The sequence below is a fragment of the Mesoplodon bidens genome (assembly GCF_964165515.1).
Source record: "Mesoplodon bidens genome assembly, chromosome: 2".
In the NCBI taxonomy this organism is placed as follows: domain Eukaryota; kingdom Metazoa; phylum Chordata; class Mammalia; order Artiodactyla; family Ziphiidae; genus Mesoplodon; species Mesoplodon bidens.
The window spans coordinates 79,334,309-79,360,132 of record NC_138177.1 but is presented as its reverse complement, the minus strand read 5'-3'; the positions used below and the strand labels follow the sequence as shown (position 1 = coordinate 79,360,132).

At 40.5% G+C, this 25,824-nt stretch overlaps 1 protein-coding gene across 2 annotated transcripts; it reads right to left on the bottom strand.

Moving 5' to 3' along the window:
- Window positions 1-1,474: 1,474 nt before the first annotated feature.
- PRKAB2 (protein kinase AMP-activated non-catalytic subunit beta 2) lies at window positions 1,475-18,965 on the bottom strand. Of its 2 annotated transcripts, none has more exons than XM_081225923.1 (8): window positions 18,872-18,965; window positions 18,435-18,617; window positions 14,511-14,677; window positions 13,622-13,715; window positions 13,264-13,384; window positions 9,285-9,418; window positions 8,545-8,613; window positions 1,475-6,230 (listed from the first exon to the last, which is right to left on the bottom strand). In XM_081225923.1, exons 2-8 carry the CDS (start codon window positions 18,588-18,590, stop codon window positions 6,153-6,155), a joined length of 819 nt encoding a protein of 272 aa, XP_081082049.1. In that variant the 5' UTR covers window positions 18,591-18,617; window positions 18,872-18,965; the 3' UTR covers window positions 1,475-6,152. The 2 variants fall into 2 exon arrangements, with proteins under 2 accessions (XP_081082049.1, XP_081082050.1); XM_081225924.1 differs by having other exon boundaries at window positions 18,844-18,878.
- Between the last annotated feature and the right edge of the window lie 6,859 nt (window positions 18,966-25,824).

Below are 25,824 nucleotides of genomic sequence, written 5' to 3'. Positions count from 1 at the left end.
TAGTGAAGGGAAATTAGTTCTGGAGTAGTTGAGAATTTGGTGAAAAACTACTTTTGGTTTTAAAATATCATATAGCATATGGCCTTCTGACAAAGAACCTTGCCCTCCTCCCTAGAAAGTCAATGAAGAGAATACTCTCAAGACAGGAGTCTCCTTCAGCACATGACCGAGTGCCTGAAGAATTCTTACTGGTAAAAGAGCACAAAGAAGTTCATCTGTAAGTGCCCTCGAGCCAGGGAACAGGTTAGGGAAAGGGAGGTGGTACTCCAGATCTGCATATGTGCTGCCGGATGAATAGTGACCAAATAGGGCAGCAGAGAGACTCACAATATCTCCCAACCACCTGTGTCATGGGTAATTGTCGATGCAGGGGAGGAGTTTGGAAGGGATACAACAAAAGACCCCAGACCAACTGGGCCAGAAGGAAGCACTTTGGAAAGCATATGTCAGTGCAAGTGTGGGTCTTGACAGAATTCTGGTGCCATTTTATTGTTTCAGTGACCAGGGTACATGATGTTTAGGAGACCATTCTGTTAGTGCCTGAGTCCATGTTGCACCTACCACTCACTACCTCTGGTCTGCAGGCAGTCTTTTGACCTGCTGTTGAGCTTTGAGGTTAACTGTTTTGGTCCATTTCTACTATCACATGTCTTCATTACCTGTCCTTCTACTTTACATCTCCACTTCTCTCTTCAACTCCCTCTATTCTTCTCACCCTTTAGTCACTCCCACAGTGTCATTCCCTCCTCTCCCTTGAGGAAATTTAACTCAGTTGAATCTTTACAGCAGCAAATACAGGGTAGCCTTGTTGTGTTATTTGAAGAAAAGTCCAGAGACCAGCTATGTAAAAACCCCATGAAATAAAGGGATGGAAAATAAAAAGGATATTATAATCATGGCCCTGAACAAAGACATCTGAGGGAAGTGATTGCTGTCAGAATGAAGTATATAACCTGCTTTCAAGTACATATCTGACAGAGAAATAATGAGTAGGGAAGTTCCAGGATAATGGATATATATCTCTGGATATATGTTAGAATCACCTGGGGAGCTAAAAAAATATATAGATACCTGGATCCCATAGCAGAGATTTTCATTTAATTGGGGTGGAGGTAGTAGACTGGGCATCAATATTTTTATAGAATCTGTATAGGTAGTATTAATGTCAGCCAGGGTTGAAAATCATTAGACTAGGATCTCAGCTAATCCAGCACAGGATGATATCTAAGTGTGCAGTTTACAGAAAGTGCTAAAAATCAAATCAGAGTTTGCATTCCTCTAGTTAATTTTGGCATAGCCTGGAACAAAAAGAAGAGGAAAGGTGGCAGATGGATGGATGACACCATTGTCCCATATACCTATTACTTTTCTCTTTATTCAAAAGTATCTGTGTGGCAATTTACATTCTTTAGATCCTGAGGCTGAGTGGATAGGTCTTGATAATATAATCAGTAATCAATGAAGAACTCAAATATTATTGCTGTATAATACTTTTATTCAACAGTTTTACGGAAAAAAAACGCTCACATTTCTGTATGTGTTATATCACATAATTTTCAGACATGTCAGAGTCCGGTGAAAAATTACATTTGGAGAAAAGCTTTAAAATTCATTCTTGTATGCCACTCCTTCGTGAAATACTGAAAAGCAGCTCTGTGTCGCAGCACTAAAGGTTACAAAAAGCACCATTTAAAGGAGGACTCACATGTTTAATTCCCTTTATAGTCTTATTCCCCCTTTATAACAGAGCTGTACTCACTCAAAATGCTTCAGTGTAGTAACAACCAACATTCTCCAATTTACCAAAATTTAAACAAGTTTCACATATGGGGCCCAGTGTGGAGATTAGGACTAATCAACATTAGTGAGCTTTGGCTGTTCTAAAACCACAACCTGGGTAGGTGTTCTGTAGATGGGAATAGAAAAGAAATAAGATGATGAACACATAATGTAATACTTATAGTAGGTACCTCCTCGACCATTTTAACCTGACTATAAAATCCACATAGCATTTAGTTTTTCATATCAATCTTACTGCAGAAGCACTGTGCCACACAAAATTCGACTCCAACTAATGTTGGAACTAAAACAAAATTTAATTTTTAACAAAACTTATTCATTCAAAGCACAACTGAGGGGCTTCCCTGGTGGCACAGTGATAGGGAGTCCACCTGCCGATGCAGGGGACACGGACACAGTCTGGGAAGATCCCGCATGCCGCGGAGTGGCCGGGCCCGTGAGCCATGGCCGCTGAGCCTGTGCGTCCGGAGCCTGTGCTCCGCAACGTGAGAGGCCACAGCAGTGAGAGGCCCGTGTACCACAAAAAAAAAAAGCACAACTGAGTAAAGCAAATCAAGACAAAGCCCAAATTTGAATCCTAGAGGGATTCCACTGCGAAGAATTGGATTTCATAAGTAACAGACTCTTGGAGTTCTTTCCTTTTCTTTCTGTTTTCTTATAACTTTTAAAGATTTGGCCTTTTTACTCCAAAAGTTTGAGTTCATTGCAGAAATCACAGCCCTTCAACCTCCAGTTGTGACTGGTGCTTAAGGAGAGACAAATGCCTAGATCCAGAGTTTTAAAAGACCCTAACTCCTATCCCTCCCAGGTCCTCCATCTCATGGGTAACTAGAGTCAGCTGTTCCTAGAAGACAGCAACAACTTGGCTTTAAGAATGAGCCACAATAATGCAGGAACCAACTGTGTATCTGCTCTTAAGCCTAGGCCCCAAATCACTAGAACGTGAGGATTTAGAAATCTCTGAGAATAGAATATATTTCAAACATACACAAACATAGACTATTGCATATCATTTTTAGTTGAGGTCAAAAATTTAAAAACTCTACTTCCCCAATTAACAGCAGGGGATTCTATCATTAATATGTCTCCTTCATTTATACCCAGATTAATATAAGCCCAGTCTAGAGGTAACACTTCTTTCTGAATTTAACTTCATTTTAGCAGCATATGTGGAGTACCAACACTTTTCAAAGATTTTATCTCAGATCCATTAGGTCTACGAGACTAGAAATAATTGGGGTGAAGTGAGTGAGCCTGGGTTTGTAGGATCCTGTCAGAAACCTCTCTTGGATTCTTCTTTTACAGAGCTTCTTTACCATATGTAAGCACTGTTTTGAAAAAAAGCCAACACTGTTGAGGCCAGGTATGACCTTCAGGGGCTTTACCTACAGTGATTAAATCCCATTCAACTCTAAGCTTAAAACAAGCTAATAACCATGACACAGAAGTTCTCCTTACCAGCAAGATGACTAATATTTGTTTTAGGTAATGTATGACTTTAGACCCTGGTAAAGTCTGCCTGACACATGAAGTTAAAGCACAACATAGGAGAAGGTGTAGAAAATAGAAACAAGAAAAAGATTTTTTATACCATAAATTCTGTACAATGAGATCCAAAGACACAGGTATATGTTTGATTTAATTTAAAAAAGGATATTTTTAGTTCCGAGTTACTTAAGCCTTAACTTTCCTAGTACCACTCCTCAGCTCAGTTACTCTTTCTTTTTCCCATAACTCCTAAACCATGATACAGTTCAAGAGTCAGCCCTCCCTAAGAATTACATTCTTACTCTTTGACTGTGAAACTCTTATAGGCAAAACAAATTTAAAAAAACCCTAAAAAATTTTTTTCCTTTATTCATTTTCAAAATCTGTCAAATTCTTCTGCAGAAAATAAACTATCCCTTTAACCAATATAAAAGAATGAGTGAACTGTACTCTTGGGTACCTTCCTCCCTCCCTCTCAACCTTCTAGAACTGTTTCTAGGGGACAGACTGAGAGTATGATAGGAATTCTCAAGGCCCTGGTATGTTAATCAGCAGTACAGAGAAGGGACATCATCCAATTCCTCTTACTGATCCCTTTCCATACCAGCTGGTAGGCTCCAGTTCCACATCTGGCTGAAAGATTACCTCAGAATTTGGAAAACTGACACTTTCTACACATTTCCAGATTAGAAAGATCTGAAGGTCACCAGCACCAAAACCTACTGTCACTGGAGACAGACCCATTTCACAGAAGCCTCTGGCCTGAGAGAAATGGAAGGAATCTCTTTTCCTGCCACACTCTAATGATCTATCTGTGCAGAATAGAGATTTTAATACAGGAACACAGAGACAATTACATGTCAATACTGCTGACAAGACATATGAGTACAACACAATCCTCTAGGTGACAACCAAGATTTTAAATCCTCCTAAGTGGCCCACTTGTTTAATGGGTAATGGAAAAAAAATTCTAGTATAACTGAAGACAATGTAGATCCTGAGAGTTGGTAGTAACAGAATTTGGCCTGGATTTTTTAAATGGCACACCATTCTAAAAGTGATTGGAACCGTAAAACGTTCTCCACAAAAGCCTTTTGAGGCAGATGGTGGCCTTGAGTGGCTAAAGCAGTATTTACTCTCAGCAACTAACCACCAAAGCACTTAGCAATCTGCATTCCCAACAAGACAACAATCCCATACTCTACTGCATCACACACAGGATCTACGAGTGCTACATACCCGAAGACAACTGTATCATCAGCTTTACATGCGAAAGACAGGAGGTAGCTAATTTACCTGTGGGTGCCCTTTCAGTGGGGCTGGGCTCATCTTAGCAGTCAAGGAGCCTCTCCAGCAACAAGTTTAGCCTCCTTCAGTATTGAATGTTTGGCTTGCATTTATCTGTAATGGAAGAGCCACAGAAACTTGGGGGAAAATATCTTATCTCTGAGTCTCAAGAGTGGACTGAATAGATACTTTTTACTCCGCAAATGGAAATCACTGACCCCACTTCATCAACACTTTCTGCAAGATACGGAAGAACAAGATAACTCTGTTAGCATTTAGTGCATGAAATGGATACTTTTCATGGCTGGGAACACCAAGGGTAATTTCTTGCCTCTAGGCTTAATGAATCTTTAAGTTGAGGGACCCTTTTAGGTGCATGAAATGAGCCTGAATGGGTATGTATCTAGAGCAATGTTTACTGTAATGATGTACATAGAGTCAGCTTCATTAATGTAAGACTGTAGGGGGCCAGACTAGAGAAGAAAATATTGGAAGCAATTTATCATAAGCCTGAAGTTCTCCAAATGCAGTCTCTTAAGACCAATGAAAAGGCATTTTTAATAAAAGAAAAATGTAGGCCCATAAAAATCTTCCAAGGACGAAAGACATGAAGTTTCCCCCAGTTTCACTCCCACCTTCAAAGCAATCTGCTCTGTGAAAGAAAACATGGAAGCAGGGCCAAACCAGGTGGGAAAAAGTATGGGAATGTGCCAATACAGCCTGAACTGTGGCACCAAACCAAAACAAAAAAGTAGACCTGCATTCTGCCTTTCATATAATGCTGAGCCATATTTTCTTCAGTAGAAGTTAAAATAAGTGGTAACAAAGTGTCATGGGCCTGTGCTGAGCTTAAAAAGGAGACTTTGTGGCAGCCCTAGTCTGTAACGTGGGTCAGGTCTCACACAGCCTCTGAAAGGGGTCACTTACCCACTGAGTTTTGTGTTAGGCAAGGGTCAAATATAGGATCTGAAGGAGGTTAACAAAGCAAGAATGTGAAATGAGAGGAAAAAGGGTTCTTGTGGGGTACCTGGTATCATATAAAAAACACAGATTGTGCACATACTCTGGGAATACAGAGAACCCATGCAAGAAAAGCTGCTCCTGCAAGGAGGCAGCTGTAAGTAGGGCAGCAGTCTGGCACAAGTCCATCCCTTGGAGAGCCAAGGTAGCAGTGATAGAATCTCCACCCAACAAGGATCCTGAGAGTTTGCTCTTTATTCACTTTAGGAAAAAAGCTTCCTGTAATGGTTCTTCCTGCAGCTCTCCCCAACAGGTCTTGGTGAGTTCCCACAGGCAGAGAGAATACATCTAGCTAGGAGGCTTCCATTAACTTTCCTCGCGCGCGCGTGTGTGTGTGTGTGTGTGTGTGTATGATTTTTTCTTAAAATAAATTCCATGAACTCCTAAAGATCTCATTTGCAATCAAATGCAAAAGCAGAGCATCCTACTCAGAGGCTCTGAAACATACATATTAGCCTCAAAGCAAATCAGCCTTCCAGTCCCAGGTAAGACTGGTCTAGTCCAGAAAGGCAAGGGAGATGCTTCTCCTGAATCCTGGGAGGCAGGAAGGAATCCCTTCAGATGGGCTTGTACAGCAGAGTAGTGACATACTTCTTCTTGTAGCGATGGGTTGCGCTAAGGACCATCACACTGTCCTGCAAGGGAAATAAACATATGTAGTTAATTCACTAGTTCAGGATGTAGGCAGCTGTTCCCAGCCATTAATCCTTCACAACTGCTCACTTTTAACACAGTTAGTTTGATATTATAAAAAAAGGTTGGTTTTGGATTCAAATCAATTTAAGTTTTGATCCTGACTCCTACTGTTACTCTGTTTGTGACCTTCAATAATCTACTTAATGTCTCTAAGTTTTTTCTCATCATTATAAAGGATAACACCTACCATTAATACGGCTCTGATGATTACATGAAAATATCTGACAGAGAAAGTAGGTGCTGAAAAAATATTAGTCTCCTACCTCACTTCCTTCCCCACCTCACATTCAAATACTGGGCTTAAAACTATGATGGAAAAAAAGGGCTTCCCTGGTGGCGCAGTGGTTGAGAGTCCGCCTGCCGATGCAGGGGACACGGGTTCGTGCCCCGGTCTGGGAAGATCCCACATGCCGCGAAGTGGCTGGGCCCGTGAGCCATGGCCGCTGAGCCTGCATGTCCAGAGCCAGTGCTCCGCAATGGGAAAGGTCACAACAGTGAGAGGCCCACATACCGCAAAAAAACAAAAAAACCCCCAAAAAACTATGATGGGAAAAAAAGAAATATCCTGATATCTATCTCCAGAAGGAAGTCTTAAAAGCAATGAGAAAAAAGGACAGTGATCCTTTTGAAAAACCATTTCCAAGCCCCATTTAATACCAGGGATGAACTTTAAAAAAAGTCATCTCTGATCAAGAGGGGACTTAGGAATCATCTTCTATCCTTGAACAAAGTGGACCCTAAAATCCTCCTTGGAAAGACACTCAGTCCAATGGATCAATTCCAAACAGCTTAAACAATCTGAGAGAACCAGGGATAGGTCAAGGCCAAGCTGAACCAAAACAATCAAGACCTTGACCTGGGTCAGAACCAGTGTGAAGAGTAAGAGGTATCATTTCCCAAGCAGTGTTACAGACCCTGGGTGTACCATAGAAAGAGATGGCAGACCTGTGGACATCACCTGATAGCCAAAGAGCAGATACAGGAAGCAAAATTCAGTTATATCACAAAGAACCCAAGCAAACCAATTAAGAAACCAGTGCCTCTTCCTATTTTCCTCTATATTGTATCATCTACAATGAATACTTCTCAGATTGACATTCTGTGACCACAGTATGCAGATCACAGCCTAAAAATGACAGAAGCAAGGCAGGTAAAAAATTCAACTCCAGAAAGAGTTTGGTGGAAATGAGAAGTGGGTGAGAGAAAGATCTACTTGGAAGAACCAGCACAATGGTCTCTAGGCAGGGACATGGAATAAGGATGGGAGGACTGGACCTCAGTCCTCTCGCTGGTACTTATTGGCAATACGACCTTCTATGAGCCTTAGTTTCTTTATCTATAAAACAGGGTTAAAAAATAATACTTATCCCATAAGGTTATTATAAAAATTAAATTCAATAATATATATTTAATAAGTATCACTTAATCTGTTAAAGACAGCTGTATCAGTGATTTCCCTAATCTGGCTGCACATCTAAGAAATATAAGCAGCTTAAAAAAATTACTGAGGCCCATCCTAGATACACTTATTCAGAATCCCTGGGGATGGAGCCTTTGAATCTATATTTTCCCAAACTTCCCCCAAGTGATTCTGGTGATGTTCAGCTTAGTTTGGTAACTACAGAACTGTATAAAATATTATTCCAATAGCCAGACCACAAAGACATGACAAGACTGAACAGATATTTTCAATCCAGAATCTAAAGCAGCAGAGAAACCAAGAAGCATTCTAAGAGTTGGAACAGGGATGGGGGGGACAGGGCAAGTCTGGTCACATTTCTCCTTTAAGTAGTGTATAGGAAAGATGCAAGCACTTGGGTATATATGACTCAGGCACCTGAAAGCAGCTCATGTCCACCTTTAAAAAAGTGGAAGCCTTAATATCACATTCAAGCATTCTTTGAACTGGAAGGTAAACTTGCTTTTTCTGTAAATGAAATTCTAGTACTATGAACTCAAACTTAATTAAGTAGGTGGTGCAAAGGTTATAGCTACCCAAAAAGAAACCAGGAAGCAAAAAAGTTCATTCAATCACAGCACAATTCAGCTAGCCAGAACTCAGATATCGAGACTAAAATTTAAAACAAACAAACCCACTAGTTAAAAAAAGAAACTTCTTCTCCTATAATTTGACCATTACTGCCAGCTTCAGCTTCAGTGAAGTAGCAGAGCAAGTAGCCACTAGGGAACACGTGTTCAACTCTTCCCCTCCCATTTTGGGTAACTATGTGAAGAACCAGGCCCACCACTTACCTTAATGGACAATGCATAGAGATGGTTCAGCATAACATGATTGGGCTCAGGGAGCAAGGCTGGATCACACTAAGAGGGGTAAAAAAAAACAAACCAAAAAAACCCCCACTAAATGGGGTTAAATGCACAATCCTAAACCAGTTTATTCTTCCTCAGAGATCTTTGGGACTATTGAGAAACTCAAAACTAGAATGTATTATTTCTTTTAAATAATGCACTCATCCTAGTATATATAAATAACACATTCTCATTACAGAAAATCAGGAAAATTCTGAGTCCAGGGCAGAAACCCTTAGCCTCACTATCTATTCATCCTCTTTAACAGACCTTGCCCACAACACATAAAGAAGATTTGTGTAAGAGGCAAAAATAATCTTAGTGGGAATCAAGTGAATTGACTAGAAATGTAAATTATATGAAAAATATACTTCTCTTGGATATCCCCAAATGATAAATACTCCTTATCCTATGTTGGAATAGAAGTCTTAGAAACTGGTTCTAGCAATCCATAGCTCTGAGCCTGATATATTAGGACCAGAAGACAACTATGAATTTTGGTAACAGTATTTGGAAAAGTTGCAACTCAGCCCGGGAAAAAGGAACTTGTAAAGCTACTGATACGTATATGATTTATACTCAACACACCTTTGTAATAATCCCAACCTCTAGGATTACTACACTGTAGCTCAAATGGTCCTAGTAAGCCCCAGATGCCCCAGAAATACTCTTAGGATACTCACAGATATGTTAGTGTCCTTGTTAAGAATAACTTGGAGAAGGTGAGGAGGCAGGATGGGTGGGGATTTGAATCTCTCCTCTGATCGAAACACATACATTTCTTGACCATAAGGCCCTGGGGGTGAGCTGGAAAGGTCTGGAAGATATTTAATCAAATATAAGGGTAAGTTGGAGAGCTATTAAAGATGCATGATAAAACTGTCAGTACATGGCAGCTAATATTAAATATGGTAGAAGTCAAGAATCATAGGGCCTCCCTGGTGGCGCAGTGGTTGAGAGTCCGCCTGCCGATGCAGGGGATACGGGTTCGTGCCCCGGTCTGGGAGGATCCCATATGCCGCGGAGCCGCTGGGCCCGTGAGCCATGGCCGCTGGGCCCGCGCATCCGGAGCCTGTGCTCCGCAACGGGAGAGGCCACAGCAGTGAGAGGCCCGCATACCGCAAAAAGAAAAAAAAAAAAAAAGAATCATAAACTTGTGACTTGTTGGGTCTACAACTGCAAGGCAAACAAAGAAAAAGTCTGCGTCATCCTGAACATAAACCATGAAGTTCCTCAACATGGTAACATGACGTGAAGGATAGGGGAGGAGATGAGGGGTAAAAGATGTAGGTTCAGGGAAGAGCTACTCTATTTATCAATTGTATTACTTGGGCAAAATCCCTCTACTATAGTCAGTTTCTTCATTCATAAAATGAAAATAACAATCTCTGCCCTATTTCACAGTGCTTTTATAGGAATCAAATGAGACAACAGATGTGACAATGCCTTATAAACTACCAAACAATATGAAAATATTAGATTTGTTCTTTTTTCCAGTCAAGCAACAAGGTTATAAACTCTAAGACTACTGATACTACGATGACTGCAACAAAAAGGAAAAATTAATAACAATGTAGTAGTCATTAGGGGAATGCAAATCAAAACCACAATGAGATACCACTTCACACTCATTAAGATGGCTAGAATAAAAAAAGACAGAAAATAATAATTATTGGCGATGATATGGAAAAATTGGAACCTTTGTATTATTCCCATTGCTGGTTGGAATGTAAAATGTTGCACCACTTTGGAGAACAGTTTGGCAGTTCCTCCAAAAGTTAAGCATGAAGTTACCATATGACCCAGAAATTATACTCCTGGGTACATGCCCAAGAGAAATGAAAACATATGCCCACACAAAAACTTGAACACAAATGTTCATAACACCATTATTTGTAACAGACAAAAAGTGGAAACAATCCAAATGTCCGTCAGCTAATGAATGGATAAATAAAATGGTATATCCATACAATGGAATTTTATTCAGCCATAAAAAGGAATGAAGTAATTATATATATTACAACATGGATGAACTCTAAAAACATTATGTTAAGTGAAAGAAGCCAGACACAAAAGACCACATAGTGTATGATCCCATTTATATGAAATGTCCAAAATAGGCAAATCCATAGAGACACAAAGTAGATTTGTGGTTGCCAGAGGCGGAGGGGAGGAGGCAATGGGAAGTGACTGCTAATGGGGATGGGGTTTCTTTTGGGGGTGATTAAAATACTCTGGAATTTGGACTTCCCTGGTGGTCCAGTGGTTAAGAATCCGCCTGCCAATGCAGGGGACATGGGTTTGATCCCTGGTCCGGGAAGATGCCACATGCTGCAGAGCAACTAAGCCCATGTGCCACAACTACTGAGCCTGTGCTCTAGAGCCCACAAGCCACAACTACTGAGCCCATGTGCCTAGAGCCCGTGCTCTGCAACTAGAGAAGCCACTGCAGTGAGAAGCCCACACACTGCAACGAAGAGTAGCCCCCGCTCGCTGCAACTAGGGAAAGCCCATGTGCAGCAGTGAAGACACAGCGCAGCCAAACAAAACAAAACAAAACAAAACTCTGGAATTATATAGCAATGATGGTTGCACAACTCTGTGAATATACTAAAACTTACTGGATTGCACACCTTAACAGAGTGAATTTTATGGCGTGTGAAATTATATCTTAAAAAAATGGAAAAAATGTATGCAGATAAGAATAGAAATATACAAAAATGAAGAGAACTATAATTTTTTGCTTAAAAATTTTTAATGTTTTTTACAGTTTCTAGTAAAAAGGATTTTAATAACCAGTTCAGCATAAGAACTCAGATTTCAATTAAATATACGTGGGACAAAAGAAAAGAGTAGCAAAAATATTGTTATATTAAACAATCTTAAAAATGTATAGAACTTGAAACTTTTCAAAGTACTCTCAGTTATTTTGTCATAGATCCACAAAAACACTCTTTGCAAGTACATAGAACAGTTTTTTTTTTTTTCCCTTTCCATCAGGAAAAAAAATGGTTAAGTCATTTACCCAAAGTCACATACATGGCAAAGATGGTCACTGAGTGCAGATTAAAACCCATTATCTGAAGATTCCTAATAAAATGTATTCTAAACCCTGCCTCAGTGGATCAGGAAATTGGGTGAAAGTGGGAAGAGAGAAATATCAAAAGTATGCTAGTCCTCTTTCTCTATAATTATGATTATATGTCTATTATTCATTGGTTGCTTTGCTAGAATCATATAATGCAAAAATTTAGAGTAACTAGTGGGCTCATCATTCAATTCAGTATTTTTAAACTCTTTTAAATCTCTGCGCCACCAGTTAAGAACAATGTCCAGCCTTACTTTCTGAGCTTATATAACGAAAACAATATCTTTGTAATTTTCCTAAACAATTGTTACACTACTGATTATTCTTTTAGAAATTGCATAAGCCACTCTTGTGTCCTGAGATTCTAATATGTCTCACTTCAGGTATTGTGTCTCCTCAGCTGTGAATCGCTGAGAGTCTAAGCCTCTGATTTTACTGATAAGGAACCAAGAACCAAAAGGGTTGAAGGAGTTGTCCGTGATGCAAAGCTAGTTAGTAGCAGAGGCAGGCTTTGAACTCACAAGGGAGAAGTGTGCTTACTGGAAACACAGTTCTTTAGACAGTCATAGCCTTTATTGTAAAACAACAAAATTGGTAACTGTGAGTATAGATAGCAAATCACTTTTCTGGTTTTATAGCTAATGTAAGGAGAGATGAAGGCCTTGGAAAAAGCATTGGGAGAAACAAAAGGATACAGGTCTTTTCCTCTATGAAGGGATTTTTTTTTTAACCCAAAACTTACAAAACTTCAGTTAACATATACACAAAAGAAATGTGAGGTTTTGGAACTTCCCTGGTGGTCCAATGGGTAAGACTTCATGCTCCCACTGCAGGGGGCCCGGGTTTGATCCCTGGTTGGGAACTAGATCCTGCATGCATGCCGCAAGAAGTCCACCTGCTGTAACTAAAAGATCCCGCGTGCTGTAACAAAGAGCCTGTGTGCCGCAACTAGGACACGGCACAGCCAAAATAAATAAATAAATAAATAAATTTTTAAAAGAATTAAAAAAAAAAAAAGGAAATGTGAGGTTTTTATAACCCTTTTCCCCAAAAAAACTGCCATATATGTAGGGCCCTATAAAATTATAGAACTGCCAACTGAGCTATCAAACTGGCAGGATTAAGCTGAGGCAGCTAGCTAAACAAGGCATATGAGACACAGCTAGCCCCTGCTAGTTGATACTCTCAAAGGTCAATGAAAAACTTGAAATATTACTAGAAATAGCTTTTTAAACTATAGACCATAGCCCATTAGTGGTTTATAAAAAGAAGGATAAAATAGAAAATAGAGTGCTTTACATGTAATAAAGGCAAATATTATACTGTAAGACTTGTGCTACTGTGAGTGTGTATTGGGTTACAGTGTAAACCTACTGGTTAAAAAGTTTGAAATCAAATACACTAGACAGATTTTTTTCTTGAATACAAGGACCTAATGTTTATAGGAGAAACATATACATACAATTCATAAGATTCCTAAGGAGAAAATGAAAAAACAAACAAAAACCACTCTTGGGAAGAAACACGCATTATAAGAAAAACAGATCAAGAAAGAGCAAATACTACAAAATTACCTCGACAAGATGTCTCTGAGCTTTCCATTGAATCTAGCTTTAAAGCATCAAACACCTCAAAATCAGATTTCTTGACATGGATCAAATTGTTAATTGTGCCAAGCTGACTGGTAACCACAGGCTGAAACAATGAATGGAAAAAAAAATTCATGAAACCCCATTTCAAATACATCTCTTCTATTCAATTCTTCTCTTTTTAAAAGGGATCATACTTGGCACCACCATCTTTTATCAGGAAAGAAATCCAACAGTATAGGAGCCTATCAATCCTGACTGCAATGATGTTTGACACCAAGGGGAATGATAGTTTAAAGGAGACTGTTAAGTCAGTGGTTACCCTCGGAGATCAAGGCCTTACCTCTGATGGATCATGAACCCATTGTCCATCCACAAAGAACTTGTACTGGTGCTCTCCCTCAGGGAGGTCCAGGATGGCAACAAAGTCATTATGGCTATAGAAGAAAACAGAAAGTTAAATAGGCCAAATTTCTATTAGAAGACAGAATATAAATGTAAAAACCACGAGGCAATCACAATATCATACCAATGATCTCCCGCATTCTTAAGTGATTGCAACCCCTGTAGTAAAAAATAATTTATAAACCCATTCTCCTTTTTTATATCACCTTGAGCATGTATTTGCTAGCCCCTCCCAATAACTTTAGTTCTTAACTAATATCTGGAAAAGAACAATAAAGATGTTAATCCTCCCGAATGTTCCACCTTAGTACAACTATTTTGCTTCAGCAAAACGGATCCCTCATGAATGTAAATAAGATAGCAAGTAGGTTCAGGATAAGAAGTGCCTCAGGGTACCCTTTCCGTATTTTGTTGAGCAGATTCTAGAAAATTACCTATATACAAAGGGCCATAACCAGTTACATAATTCACTGTTGCTCTGAAAGCAACAAACAACATTACTACCTAGAACTTTACAGTGTGTTTTGTTTTAGTGCAGAAGTCAGAGCAACTGGACTCAGGCAGTTATGGAAGCCTTCCCACAAGCATAGAAAGGACTTGTATTAACACAGTCCTAAAGAAAATGACATTCTAAGTGGTAAAACATCTCTGACTCACTATGAGGTTAGAAAAAAATGTCACAGCTATACTTATTGGTCACAGAAAATGTTCTAGAGAGAGTCCCTAGCAGGTGGAGAGGAGTAGTCCAGCCAGGTCTCTCTCCGGAGAAAGGAAATCAAGTCTCTACTCCTGGACCCTGTAGACTCAACCAAGACACTTGTCTTCACCTCTTAATCAGTGGAATCTTGGTGCTCCAATTGTTGAAGGACCCAGAGATGAAGACCTCCTTGCCTCCTTCAGACCAGCGGATAACAGTGGGCCGGGCCTGCTGTGTGGGCTTTACGGAGTCCTCCAAATCCTGCTGCCATGATACAAACTCTTTGTCCCCAGGGAGCTGTAAGAAGGATTAGGTCATCCCTAAATTGTGACCCAGGAACTCTGAAAAGGTCACTCTCCTCCCTAGGGCAGAGAGGGGTGCTACGTTTCTGCTAAGGATTAATAAGCCTTGAAATTAGGAACTAAATCAGATTTTGAACAAACTATAGAAAAAGAACTCATCTAGGACCAAAATGGTCAAATGGCTTATGCTCAAAGGCTACCCAAATCACAGCCTAACTTCTGAGTCTGCATATATCACTCATTCTTTCAGAGCCTTAGGATTTCCCTTAAGAAACAAACAAACAAAAAACCTTACTTCCTCTTACCAGATTAACTCATAGGCAGACAATTATGATATGCTTCTGAGTGTCTCTTAGGAGAAAAAATATGAAAATAAAGTACGGTTCTACAAAAAATAATTAAGTTAACCACATGCAAATATGAGCAGCTCTCAATTTATCAGTTGTAATAGAAATTAGAGATGCTAAAATTCATAAGTAATTCATAATCTCCACTTTAGTTAATAGGTTACAAAAGGACATTAAAAATATAAAAATCAGGGCTTCCCTGGTGGCGCAGTGGTTGAGAGTCCACCTGCCAATGCAGGGGACACGGGTTTGTGCCCCGGTCCGGGAAGATCCCACATGCCGCAGAGCAGCTAGGACCGTGAGCCATGGCCACTGAGCCTGCACATCTGGAGCCTGTGCTCCGCAACGGGAGAGGCCACAACAGTGAGGGGCCCGCGCACCGCAAAAAAAAAAAAAAAAAAAAAAGTAAAAATATAAAAATCAGATCATTGGTTTCATAAATTTTGAGAAATGGTTATGAAATCTTACTTGCTCACCTATGCCAGGTTTGTACTAGTTATTTCAGGAGTAGGGATGAAAATTCTGGAGCCTCAAGAAGCATCAGATCAAAAACACAATTTCCTTTAAAAAAGTGGTTCCAATATCAAGTGAAGTATGTAGGGTTCCGGAAAAAAAATTGACTCCTTACTTAGTTTCTTTTCATTACCATCCTTCAGAACAGGAATTGGCAAACTATGGCCAGTGAGCCAGATGCTTTTACAAATAAGGTTTCATCAGAAAATAGCCACACTCATTCATTTACTCATTTTCTACAGCTGCTTTCATGCTACAATGGCAGAAGTGAGTAGTTGTGACAGAGACTGTATGGTCCGCAAAGTCTAAAATATTACCTGTCTGGCCCTTTATAGAAAAAGTTTGCTCACCCCCACTTCAGATTGGCTTAAATGACTTTGGTAAATAAGACTATATGGTACCAAGCCAAAATATTACCAAATAAAATAATGTGGGTTTAAAACAAAAGGACTAGTTTATTCATTTGGGCTTTACTTTCAAAATGGCTGAGGCAGACTACCTTCCATACTGTCTCTCAATATTCCTCAAAACTACACTATGAGATACCAGTAGCAGCATAATCCAAAGCAAGCAGAGAAAGAGAATTGAAGGAACTTTCACATTATATAAGGAAGTGGCTTAAGAGAAAAGTTTGATCTCCATTTTCTCAAAGCAATGAACTCTTATTCGACAGGCTGCATTAGAATTACAGAAATGTTTACATATGCCTAACAATTATATATGCCTCAGATTCTGATTCAGATATAAGGCCTGGGAATCTATTTTTAAAAAGCTTCCCAGACAATAATACTGAAATTATATTAAAAATAAGGAAAGAAACCTCATCTTTAGAGATACATCCTAAAATATTTACAGATAAAGTAATATTCGATATGATGGTCTGGGATTTGCTTCAAAATAATTGGTGGGGGAAGAGTGGATTGGGGTATAGGTGACATAAATTAATTCATGATTTGATCATTGTTTAAACTGGATGACAGTTAATATAGGAGTTCATTACACTGTTCTCCTGACTTTGAAACATGTAAAATGTTTCAAATTTTCTATGCAGTGTTCAAACAAATCTCAGGTGAGTCTAATGTGCAAATAGGACTGAAAACCATTGAACTAGTAAACCGAAGAAGGCTGGTATTTGAAGCAATGTAGACCCGCCTGCCACTGTTTCTATTATTTACTTGTATGATTTAATAGTTTCAGTTTAGAATTTGAAAGCTACAAACTATTAATATGCCTAGCTTTGGAAGAAAGCCCTTCCACGTATGACATGACATTTCTGTGGTAGGCATGAGTGCAGCTGACTAGCAAAAAGATTGTTTACTCCAAGTTAAATAGTCAGCAAAATCATCAGGAAAAGAGGCAAAACAATTAGAATTATAATTGAAAAATGTTTAAGTGAAACATTGAGTGAAGAAATAGAGTAGATTGAGAACTATAAAATCTTAGATTTGGAAGTGACCTTGGGAATATTTGAACCAATTTTCTTCTTTCACAAATGTCAAGATTGAGGTAAGGGAAAGAATGATCCAAAATAGGCTCCATTTCAGATAGAGCAACCTGGCTTTTATTCAGGACGCCGATTACTGCAGTCACAGTTTGACAAATGCACTGTACTTAAATCCTGAGTCATCAATGTAGGAAATTGGTAAAAATACAATCACCTTGAGAAAGCTCTGAAGAAGTAAATTCAGATGGCTGAGGAGAGGGCTCAAATGTTGAGGAAGAAGTCCTGAAGTGGGAGAAGGAAGAAAGGAACGAAGAAGAAACCCCAAGAAATCACCCTCACTTCTCTTTGTGATTATGTTCTCAATTGTGATCCAAGAAAATAAACAGTAGAATCCACATTTCATGTGTTATCAACCCGGCAAATTATTCTCTATTTACAGGAGTAAATAAAATAAAACCCCAGATGGGTGGGACAGGATGAGTGATAACATCAAACCTACCCCAATCTCCCCAACCCCTCCATTTTTCTACTTTATTCTAGTCAGACTACCAGGAGGAATTAATGTATTTAATGCCTACAACTCTGAAAGTGATTAGAAACATTCGAATGGTAATTACATTGCTGTCAGCTCCATCTATCCTTTCCGTAGGGTGAATACAAGTTGCCACTTTCCTGAAAGTCCTTGATTGAGAGCAAGGTCTTCAGGGCAACTGTGGGTTGTCCATTTTCAGCCGCGGTAACATTATGAAGTACTACCGGAAATTAGAGAAATCCTGGAATTATTTGCTCTCCCACTTGAGAAGCAGCTGGACGTTAAAGAAGCAGCTCAGCCAAGACAACTGTAAAGTATGAGATGAAAACTAAGCAGCAGTCAACCAAATAATGTCCTTTATTGATCCGCATGACTAGAAGAAAGTATTCATATAAGCAAGTGGTTGCTGCTCACAGCCATGCCAAAGGGGAAGAGGATCTGAAGTGATGAGCTCTCGGAAGGGCAAAAATGATACTGATACACAACAGTTATCAGGAAAAAGAAATTCATTTACCTACCTCAAGGCAAATGTGAGGAAATGCCGCCTATGGTCAGCAACTCGGGTAACCTACCCTCTGAAGTTTTTCACCAGGGCTCACAACCTACAAATTCATCAGTACTCTAGAAGAGGGTGCCTGTTAGGAGAACCAAGGGCGACCGGGCGGAGGTTTGTTGGCCTCATCCTAAAAATGTGGCCAAAAGAGTAGTCGAGTAACAAGAACTCCGCCTCTATCCTATTTGAGGCAGCACCGCGAAAGCAATTACCACTCAATATCTCCGTCCCCGAAAAAAGCCTTTAACTCTAAATACCGTAACCCAGATCAGTGTGATAAGAAAAAATCAAAATAGGGAGGAGGAGCCCTGACACCCAGACTACTGCAGCATCGCCACCAACTGGGGGCGTGGGGACACTCACCTTGGAATCCGGCAGGCTGAAGACGCTGGGGTCATCGGTGCTCCCCACCATGATCTTATGTTCCTTGCCCGGGGCATGGCCGCCGGAGCCCTCGGCGCGCGCAGCCTTGGCGCCGTGGCGCTCCCCGGCCACCCGGTCGCTGGTGGTGTTTCCCATGGCGGTGCAGCTCGAGTCGGGGGCCACCTGCCGTGGGGAACAACACGGGGCTAGGGAGACCCCGGCGGTCGCGTCTAGGGAGCCCCTTGCCCCGCCCCTGCGTCTGGGGACCCGGGCAAAGGAATCCCCGCCCCAGGAAAGCCGCGCGCAGGGGAGCCCTCCCTCCCTGGCCTCCAGGAACCCCCAATCCCCCTAGTTGCCCGCTGCTCAAGAAACCCGCTTTCGGAAACTCCCCCACACCCTCCGCGCTCACTGCCCAGGGGTGCTCCCAACCCAGTCACCTCCCGCGATGCTCTGCCTCCTCCCGGGACCAATGGTGCGATGGCTGTTCTGCTGATAAAGCCACCAATAAAGTTATTAAAATTGAAGCCACGCCCCGGGCTAGCGACCCGGGTTTCCTCCTAAAATGGCTACAAGGCCAGAGACGCGGGGTCGCCCCGCGCGCGTTCCCTGCGGCCGCGCCGCGGCAGCGCCCGGGGCCCGCCGGCCTCTCTAGCCACCGTCGCCTCGATGGTGGGCAGCCGCGCGCAGTCTCCAGCGCCAGGCGGGGGCGCCGGTTCCGCAAGCCACCGCGTGCGGGGCCAGGACTGCTTCGCTGGCGAGACTGCGCCGAGATCTTTGGTTGCTTGAGCCTGAGGGATTGCCATCGGGTGGGGACGGTCACCGAAGGACACGGGGTCCCGTCACGGGCTCTGGTGCTCCGCACCCGGTGGAGCGGCATTGCTTTTTTCCCCGCCCCCTCACCTGGCCTCAGGTTCGCCAAAAGTTTTCATTTTGTAGCGTCTTTTCGACAGGCGTCCCGGAGAGGTGAGTTCCTATAGGGAATAAGAAAACGGACTTGCAACTGATAGCTAAGGAAGTAGTAGTGGTAATTGCTCGAGGTTAAAACTAAGTGCTATGGGGAGCAGTCAGGCTGACTGGGTCCCCAGGGAAGAGGGAATAATTAGGAGATAAATCTTTTTTAAAAAATTTATTTTCATTTATTTATTTTTGGCTGCATTGGGTCTTCGTCGCTGCGCACGGGCTTTCTCTAGTTTCGGTGAGTGGGGGCTACTCTTTGTTGTGGTGCTCGGGCTTCTCATTGCGGTGGCTTCTCTTGTTGCGGAGCATGGGCTCTAGGCGCACAGGCTTCAGTAGTTGTGGCTCTCCGGCTCTCGAGCGCAGGCTTAGTAGTTGTGGTGCACGGGCTTAGTTGCTCTGCGGCATGTGGGATCTTCCCAGACCAGTGATCCAACCCATGTCCCCTGCATTGGCAGGCAGATTCTTAACCACTGCACCACTAGGGAAATCCCAGGAGATAAATCTTGACAAATTGTTAAAATTAGTATAAGGAGAAGGAGAAAGCTATTCTAGGCTAAGAAACAGCACTTGCAGTGAGCAACCCCAGAAGAAATGAAATTCAAGAAAGAGAGCAACAGAAGCATCAGAAGGAATACTTAGGTAGAAAAGGGCAACGACAGTCTTGTTGGAGCAGATTCAGGTTTCTACTGATAATTAATGGGACTTCTGTGGTATTAACTAATTCTTACTTTGTATTATGACTATATGCATGTTTCATTACCTACTATAAACCCTTGTCACTCAGCATGTGTTATAGTGACCAGAAGCATTGGCATCACCTGGGAGCTTGTTAGAAATGCTGAGTCTGAGGCCCCATCCTACAGAACCAGATTCTGCATTTTAACAAGATCCCCAAGGGAATGTGTATACACATTAAAGTGTAAGAACCACTGCATTGACAACTGGCAGAGAGCAAATCTAAGTTTGATTCTTCATGTTCTTGCATGCACCTTGTACAGAGTAAACTTTTAATAAACATTTGCAGAATGAAGGGTACATGAATACTGTTTACTACATTTATAACAGGATAATTGCACTTAGTCTTAAACACAGCCAGTAATGGGGAACCCCAAGTCACACAAGGCCACCCTTTCTGAATGAGCATCTCTATTTGTTGAAAAGTTTATATTAAGTTAAAAACCCGTCCACTTAAGTCCAACAAATCCACTGCTCCCGCTTTTGTTTTTGCTCTGCCCCTAATAAACTCAGTTATTCTGTAGCTCTTAACCAAAGACAGTTTGCAGAAAAAAAGGTATATTTTTTTTACTGCAACCTTTTGCTCACCCCTCCAAAATCATTACTGTCTAGTTACCTCCTTCTTGGATAATCTTACGCCCCCTTATTCCCAGAATTCCTTTCAATCTTTCCACAGGACTCTGAAGCAAGGCCCTTGAAGGACTAATACAATAAACATTAACTTGTGTACTGTTCAGCTTTCTAGCCCCAGGGTGGTTTCTCCATGCCAAGTAATATGTCCTTAGTATGTATTTCCTTACAAGCGTCAAATCAGCATAGGAGAAGCAAATCTGCTTTGGGGATTATTCATGACACTGTTCTGCTCTAATAACATTTATAAATCGGTCAGTAGTTAATAATAAAAGTCAACTTTGCATATTGTGTATTTTAGACATAAGACAAAAGTAATTTGACACTGTAGGAAGGATTAATTGCTTCTCCCTAGTCCCATGTTTGTTTTTTCCTTATATTCAGGAAAGACTAGGTAAAGAAACATGATCTCTTAACCAACACCAGTATAATTTCTCTCTTCAGACTTATTGCTGTTGCCCCAGTGTCCTATCCTTCCTTCTAGAGGGAAGGAAAAGAAGAAGGTAATAGGCAAAATAATTGGTGGGGGTTCTCTTGATGTTACTGTATCTCAGATGTCATTGCCACTTGTCTCCTCAGATAAGCCATTCTGCCTGATAAACTGAGGAGAATAATGGAGAGCATGGGAGGCTTCACAACACAGTATACTTTTATGCATGTTGCTAAAGGTGTCCTGCTTCCTCTGAGAGGTGAGGATGGGGGAATGGGGGAAAAATATATCGATTTTACAGAACTGGATGACAGGTTGGATTCGGCATCTGGAGCTTTACTTTCCTGTCTCTGCTCCCCAGTTTGCATCCCGACTTGTGATCAGGAATGAGTGTGACACCTCATCTTGGTGATTTCCATTTCAAAAACAATCTGATCTTTTTTATAAAGTTAAACATACACCTAACATGCAGTTTAGTAATCCCACTCTTAGGTATTTATTCAAGTGAAATAAAGACAGGTTCACACAAAAACCTCTACATAAATATTTATTTGTACAAAACATATGTGTCTTCACTCATTTTCACCCCAAAAGGTAAACAACACAAGTGTCTTTTGCCTGGTAAATCTATAAACAAAATGTGGTATAGCCATAAATGGAATACTGCTCAGCAATGAAAAGGATTAAACTCTTGATACACACAACATGGATGAATATCAAATGCATTATGGGAGGTGAAAGAAGCCAGAGTCTATTTACATGACATTCTAGAAAAAGCAAGACTTAGAGTCAGAAAACAGATCAGTGCTTTCCAGGAGTTGAAGGTGGGAAGAGGCGTTGACTACAAAGGGGCCTTTAGGAAATTTGGGGGAGTTATAGAATACTTCTGTATCTTGATTGTAATGGTGTTATGCATCTATCAAAATTTACAGAACTGTACACTAAAAAGTGTGATTTTATTGTATGAACATCATACCTCAATAAAAAATAAAAACAATTTAATACTATTTAAAATATCAGCTTTAGGAAGAGGAATGATACAAATTTATACACAAAAGAGACTACTCAACCATTGTGGAAAGTAATTATTTTAAAAAACAAATACCATTGATATTAATTTTTTCCAGCTTTATTGAGGTGTAATGATAAAATTATATATATTTAAAGTATGCAGCATGATGACTTGATGTATGTGAACACTGTGAAATGATTCCCACAATCAAGGTAATTCACATCTATCACTTCACACCTCTGTGTGTTTGTGTGGGAAAATGCTTAAGATTTACTCTCTTAGCAAATTTCAGGTATATAGCACAGTATTATTAACTATAGTCATCATGCTGTGCTTATTCATCTTATAACTTAAAGTTTATACCCTTTGACCAACATCTTCCCATTTCCCCTAACTCCTGACCCCTGGCAACTATCATTCTACCCTCTGTTTCTCTGAGTTTAACTTTTTTTTTAGATTCTAGGTATAAGTGATACAATACAGTATTTGTCTTTCTCTGACTTATTTCACTTAGCATAATGCCCTCAAGGCCCATCCATGATGTTGCACATGGCAGGATTTTCTTCTCATGGCTAAATAGTATTCCATTGTGTATGTATATGCTACATCTTCTTTATCCATTCATCTTTAGACAGATACTTAGGTTGTCTCCATATCTTGGCTACTGTGAATAATACTGCAGTGAACATGGGAGTGCAGATATATCTTCAAGATCCTGACTTCATTTCCTTTGGATATATGCCCATAAGTGGGATTACTGGATCATATGGTAGTTGTATTTTTTAATTTTTGAGGAATCTCCATACTGTTTTCTACAGTGGCTATACCAGTTTACATTCCCACAAGAGCATGCAAGATTTCCCTTTTCTCCAAGTCCTTGCTGACTCTTATCTCTTGTCTTTTTGGTAATAAACATTCAAACAGATGAGGTGATGATATCTCATTGTAGTTCTGATTTACATTTCCCTGATGAGTGCCTTTTCCTGTACCTGTTGGCCATTTGTATACCTTCTTTGGAGAAATACCTATTCAGGTCTGTGATATCATGGTTTATAATAGGAAACATGTATTTGGTCTTTGTCCCTCTTTCTGAAATCCCCAAACCCTTGGCATTTCCTAAGTGATGAGAGCATTAAAGGTGTTTCTTGTTAGATTAATGAAACGCCTTTTGGACTGAACCTAAGGATGGGAGCTGTTGTCAGGAAAACCAAACACGTGATTAGAGGGTTGAAACTTTCAGTCCCACACCCTGACCTCTGGGGAAGGGAGAGGAGCTGGAGGTTGAAACAACTGCCAATGGACAATGATTTAGTCAATCATGCCTGTGTACTGAAGCCTCCACAAACCCCCAAAAAGGACAGGAATTTGGAGAGCTTCCAGGTGGGTGAACACGTGGAGATTCATGGAGAGTGGCTCGCTTGGAGAGGGCATGGAAACTCTGAGCCCTTTCCCCATACTCTGCCCTCAAGGAGATGGATCATAACTGTCTACCCCTTAAGTATGGGCGGAGCATACTTCCAAAGAATACAATATAGAAAAGGGGAAAAAAGGATAACTTTACAGTGGAGAAACTTAATAAACACAACCTCAGCCAGCTTAACATCATTAGTGGGAAGTCAGTAGCAGTACCTTTGATATAAGATGATGAGAATAGCACTTTACCTCTGTGGTTTTCCTCCTGACAGCCCAAACCCCTAGACTAATCATGAGGAAAAAATATCAGACAATCACAAATTAAGGGATAGTCTACAAAATACTTAACTAGTACTCCTCAAAACTGTCAAGATCATCAAAAACAAGAAAAGTGTAAGAAACTGTCACAGTCTAAAGCAGCCTAATGATAAGGAGTAATGTGATACCCTAAGTGGGAGCCTGTGATAGAAAAAACATTAGGTATAAAGTAAATAAATCAGAATAAAGTATGGAACTTAGTTCTTTTCAAATTGTCAAGTTCCTGAAAGAAACAAAACATTGAAGAACTGATGAAGATTAGAGGAGATTAATGATACATAACAACTAAATGCAATATAAGATCCTGGAACAAAAAAGCGAAATTAGTGGGAAAAGTGGTGAAAATTGAATAAGTGATTTAGTTAACAGTTTTATATCAATGTTAATTTTCTTGTTTTGATAATTGTTGTAATGTTATGTGAAGTCTTTAGGGAACCTGGGTAAAGCTTATACAAGAAGTCTTTGTATTTTTTTTTGCAACTTTTCTGAAAGAATTAACTCGCTTCAAAATAAAAAGTTTAAAAAATTACTAAAGTAATCCAAATAGTAAAACACATGAGGGAGCCCAGTGATGATCTTGAGTCAGAAGACTTTTTTTTTTTTTTTTTTTTTTTTAAATTTTTGGCTGCGCTGAGCAGCATGTAGGATCTTAGTTCCCCAACCAGGGATCAAACCCACACCCCCTGCATTGGAAGCACAGATTCTTAATCTCTGGACTGCCAGGGAAGTCCCAGAAGTCTCTTCAAATGAGAGCATTTGCACCCAAAGAAATACTCTGAAGAGAGCTTTAAAATAAGTTTATTTAAAATCCTCAAGAAAGGGAAGATGCTAGTTTGAATACACCCCAGCTCCACACCACTCTCATCCCAACCCAATTTTCATAACTCAGCATCGGTTGGTTCTGGTAGATACTGGAGACCTCAGAATCTGTTCAAGTCCTGACAGAAAGAGCATTTACAGGTCTTCCTCGCCTTTTGACTAAATCAGTGGTTCTCAAACTTTACCATGCATCAGGAGGGCTTACTAAAACACAGATGACTGGCGACTGGAACTTCTGATTCAGTAAGTCTGGGATGGGGTCTGAGAATTTCTGTCAAGTTCCAGATGATGCTGATGTTTCTGGATCAAGAACCAAATTCTGAGAAACACTAGGGCAGGCAACAGTCTGGAGACCAGTATTGGAGATCCCTAATAAAAGGCAGTGTAAGGAAAGAGTTAGCTGACTCTTGGAACCATAATAGTGCTTCCCATATCTCCAAAAATAAAGAATTAAAACCAACCAGAATATGGGGAACAAATCTCCTATACAGAAAAATTCCACATTTATGTATATATTGCCTTCTTGAGGAGGTGGAGCATAACTCCAGGCCTGAGATTGCTTATCCTTCGGAAGGCCACCTTGCATCTTTGGCCGATGGCTGGTGTCTGGGAATTTGGATTTTGGGAGGGTTCTTACCACCCCAACTGATAAGAGTGGCTCGCTGTGCCTACACTGTGTTACCGTGTGGTTTATACTGAACACCTGCTCTCCTTCTGGGAGTCTGGAATTTTGATATGGGCTGGCAGGGGTGCCTATGTGACTAGCCCTCATTACAGACCTTGGGCACAGAGTGGAAAGATGTGAAAGTCTTCTGCTTACTTCTACTTTCTTAGAGAAAAAAGAAACAAGGTTTAGTGGTCATGAATTTAAGATGTCAAGTGAGCACAGTGATATTTTTCTCTTGCCATATTTAAGTGTTTTAGTGTAGGCACATAACCAAAGGTAATGTTTAGCGAAGCAAGTACAGAGGAAAGGGCAAAGGAATTGAGGGTGCATGGTAGGGTATGATTATAATGTTGGACCATGGCTTATAGACCAGGTGGGCTAGGAAGAGAAGATAGAGCAGGTTGATGGA